The sequence below is a fragment of the Athene cunicularia genome, assembly GCF_003259725.1.
Source record: "Athene cunicularia isolate RWA chromosome 11 unlocalized genomic scaffold, athCun1 chr11_part1, whole genome shotgun sequence".
Taxonomy (NCBI): domain Eukaryota; kingdom Metazoa; phylum Chordata; class Aves; order Strigiformes; family Strigidae; genus Athene; species Athene cunicularia.
The window spans coordinates 19,178,646-19,182,708 of record NW_020799113.1 but is presented as its reverse complement, the minus strand read 5'-3'; the positions used below and the strand labels follow the sequence as shown (position 1 = coordinate 19,182,708).

At 60.0% G+C, this 4,063-nt stretch overlaps 1 protein-coding gene across 1 annotated transcript in view; it reads right to left on the bottom strand.

Annotated features, from left to right (window-relative positions):
• Window positions 1-945: 945 nt before the first annotated feature.
• Window positions 946-4,063, bottom strand: part of LOC113484562 (RNA-binding Raly-like protein) — an 18,964-nt gene continuing 15,846 nt past the window's right edge. The window contains exons 3-7 of the mRNA XM_026856983.1: window positions 3,568-3,618; window positions 3,109-3,257; window positions 2,719-2,832; window positions 2,316-2,482; window positions 946-1,928 (exon numbers count right to left, since the gene is read on the bottom strand). Of these exons, the coding sequence (XP_026712784.1) occupies window positions 1,890-1,928; window positions 2,316-2,482; window positions 2,719-2,832; window positions 3,109-3,257; window positions 3,568-3,618 (520 nt within the window). The 3' untranslated portion in view covers window positions 946-1,889. The remainder of the gene's footprint in view (window positions 1,929-2,315; window positions 2,483-2,718; window positions 2,833-3,108; window positions 3,258-3,567; window positions 3,619-4,063) is intronic.

The window sequence follows — 4,063 nt, the reverse complement described above, 5'->3', positions numbered from 1 at the left end:
CAGGCCCCCGGGGACTCCCGCGGCCTGCCTCAGCCACGCCGCACCGCCCCATTGACGCCCCGGAGCTTGCCCGAGCGAGCCAGCCCGAGAGCTGCCAGAGACACCCTGGAGCCAGCCCCTGGGGCTGCCCACACAGCCAGAGGCCCGAGAAACCTGCCCAAGGACGTTGGAGTCTGCATCCCACCCCGTGCCTCTGGGGAGCCCCCACACCACAGGAGCCCCCTCCTGAGTGACCCCGCAGGACTCAAGCGGCATCGCACACTGCCAGAGCCTCCCAACAACAGCCTCCGTGCTGCTAGACCCTGCCTGAGACCTCTCCAAGCAGCTGCCTGCACTGTGGGATCCAACACTCCAGCCTGGGGCAACCCCAGCACCAGAGCCGAGACCCTCACACCGAGCTGCTCACCACAACCATCCATGCAGGCAGGGGCCAGGCAGCACCGGGCAGGAACCACGTCATGGCACAGACTCTGCATCTCCTGCCCAGGCAGTGCTTCAGGGTGCCAGAGATGTCTTTTGTAATAAATTAGTTTTTTCTGGTGAGCCTCCTGCCTGTGTAGCTCTGCTGAGCCCTCTGCCAGTTGCGGGCAGAGGTGGAAGGATGCATTCAGGGTGACTGGCTGCCAGGCATCGGGGTCACCCCCCTTTGCTCCCACTCTGCTTCCTTGAGGGGTGTGGAGGGAGCAGGGCGCTGCCTTGGGGTCTGGTCATGGATGGAGAGGAGCGGGTCCTCTGTGCCCACTTGTACTGTGCCACGCTGGTAGGGAATGTTCTGAGTAAAGGTGATGATTAATGTTTCCATTGAGAAATGGGGCAGAGCTGTGGGGAAGGCAGCATCCTCAAAAACCCCCAAAGCCTAGGTCTTGTGTCAGGCAGCACACAAAGTTGTAAAAATTACACGTGCGCTTCAGAAGGTTAAAAACTGCATCAGAGTAGAATAACCAAAGAAATACAAATTATTTTTCTTTCAAACACAATACACTCTTTTACCAGAGCAAATCAGAAACACAGAACAAGTTCCTACCAGCGAGAGAAGGACAACCTAGAAATGAGGGACACCAAACCAAGATGAAATGCTGGGTAGCACGGCCGGGGGAGCCGTGACTTCCTTGGGCAAGGAGCCCGGGCAAAGCTGCTCACGGGAGCCTTGCTGACCACCAACATGATCCATGGCCGAGAACGGCCAGTGGTGAACCAGTAAGGAATCCCATCGGGCAGCTGGGGGGACTGGGGAGCAATTGGGTTTGCACTGCCCCGCTGCTAGCCCTGCAGCCAGAGTTGGACCTGGGCTCAGCACCACCCCTCCATCCCAAAATCCCCTGAAAGCCCCTCAGAGCTCTCTGAGGGTGGTCTCTCCTTCCCATGGCATCATGGTGGGATGCTGAGCAGCTCTTAAAGCTTTCCTGGGATGTGCCTGCACCTGCTGAACCAATTCCCAGGGTGGGGCTGAAGCTTGGTGGCAGCGGGTGGGCTTGCAGGGCACAGGAGGTTGGGATGTGACCTGTGCCGTAGGGGCTGGGAGCCCCGGGGTGCTTTCCCAGTGCCCCACGGCACCCTGCGTGCAAGGCAACTGGGATTTGGGATGCTCCTTTGGGATACAATCCTTTTTTTTGCTTCTCCCCTGCCTCCCCCGGCCGTGTCTGCTTACCCCTAGGTCTGAAAACAGGAGGAAAAAGAAAACAAGCACACTTGAACACAAAAACTTCTCTCGCCACGGCTGGCTGGCATCTCACAGGGGTGGGACATGGGGCTGCCAGCGGCAGGGGATGGCCATGCCGAGGGCAGGCCACCTTGCGTCCTGCGTGGCACTAGCTGGAAGCCTCAAAAGAAATACAAACACAAGACAGAAAGGGCTGGCCATGCAGGGAGGCCATGGCATCCCAGTCCGTCTACTGGCTCCCCTCGGGGTCCGACATGTGGTTTTTCACCTGCAAGAAGAAGCGTACAGCGCGTCCGTCCTCTGACGTGCCTGGGCAGCAGGATCAAACCTAGTGCCCTGCCTAGCATGGAGACGTCCTAGGGTCCCACATCCAGCTGAGGATGAGGCTGAGGGAGCAGCAGCTTCAATAAAGGGTATTTCTACTCTGAGGATTTTTTTTCAGCCTGTGCTGCTGGAGTAATGAACACCCAGGGGTTTGCTGCAGGGTTCTCGGGGCTATCCTGGAGGCACAGGCACTCGTAGCCCTGGCACAAAGCCAGGATGGATCAGGGGACCCCATTGGAGTGGCATCCCTCCACCAGGACCCACAAAGGCATCAAGCGGGGATGAATTTTAGGAAAGCAGAGCCCGGCGCAGGATCTGGCCCTCCTCTTACCGTCTCCTCCGTGTCTGTGCTCTCCTCAGCGCTGTCGATGTTGCGCAGGTCGCTGTGCCCATCAGATCCCATCCCCTCCTTCCCCCGCGGCTCCCGTGAACCCTCTCCTGCTGGGGACGGCGACTCTGCCCCCATCTCTACCCTCTTCTTCTCGCTCTCCTTGGACCCTGCAAGGACAGAGACGGCAGAAATTTGGAGTACCTGTGTGAACAGCCCTGTCCTCGCAGGGTCCCTTTGCGTTAAAGGGCCAGACTCTGCCCTGCCAGCCTGGGGAGGGGGGAGGACGCAGGGAATTTGCCCAGGTCTGGATGCCCAGCTCCTTCCTGGGCACACGGGGAGGGATCCCTTACACCCACATCGGGGTCCAGGCTCGCACACACCCACAGGCTGCCTGTCCCCTCACCTGCGAGACGCTCTCTCCGTTGGTCCATGCGGTCCAGGCTCTCCAGCAGACTGTCCACCTGCGCCTTGATCTGGCTCAGCTCACCCTTGATGGAGTGCAGCTCTTCAGCCCGCACTGTGGGGAGAGGAGCCGTGAGGATCCCTCCCTGCCCTACAGCCTGCCTAGAGCCAGGGGAACACAGTGTTCTGCCAGAGGATCCTCCCCTCTGGGCATCCCTGGGGAACAGGGACGGGTCAAGGGGACAGCCACCAGCCTAGTACAAGCCAGGCTGTGTCTGCTGGAGCTGGGGACTCATAGCAATGGGGTCAGCACCAAGCAGGACTTTTGGGCACCAGCACTGCCCTAATGCAGGGCCAAGCCTCCTCTTCCTCTCAGCCCCATCACACTTACACTTTGTCCGTCCCGTCATGGAGCTGGTGCTGCTCCTCGCCCCGGGCTGGGGGCTCAGGCTGCTTTTGCCTCCTGCTCCCACATGAGTTCGTCTGGCCTTGACTGGGATGCGGTTAATGAGGGGGGGAATCTTCTGGTACTCGTACACCCTGCAAGGGTACAAGAACATGGTGGCATGAGCACAACCTTGGAGATGCAGCAGCAGCCCCTGCCAGCCAAGACAGCATCTCTGAGGGTCCCTCTGCAGTGACAGACCCACGACCTGGGCAGTGCCCAGCCCACATGCTGTCTGTGCCCCATAAATCCCAGCCCCCAGGGTAAGCTTTATGTGCCCCTTGAAGTGGGCAATGCCACTGAGCCTCTCTAGGAGGCAAGGGGACAGATGCCCAGGGACACCCTGCTTTCTGCCTTCAGCAGAGGCGTCCTCAGCCCACCCCGCTCCCGGGACATTGCGCTCACCTGTACGGGAAGTCGTCCCTGTAGAGATCGTAGTCCAGCTCGCAGTTACTGCTGCAGGAGAGGGAGAGAGGAAAACAAGTGGTCTGCTCTGGGGGGGCCATGGATGCCATGGAGCAGCCACAGCTGGGCACAGCAGGGCACCCAGCCAGCCTCCATCCCCATCCCTGGGGAGTGGGAGGCATGCCGGAGGGTATCATGCAAGCTGCAGCGTCCCGCGGGAGGTGGCTATGCCCTGGCAGGGGCTTGCCCCGGAGCCAAGCAAAGGTGTTGAGGGGGATGGAGAGAGCCCCCGGGGCAGCATCTTGGGAAGCTGCATTTATAGCGCCCTGATGTTAAATTTCATGGTCCCTGGCTCTGCACACACACTGCTGGCTCACTCGGCTCCAAATTAAGAAGCGATCTGTCAACGGATCGCCTCCAATGCGGGCAGTCGACGTGCCGGTAATAAATCATGCGCTGTGGACCAGGAGCAGGGGGGAGGAGGAGGAGGAGGAGG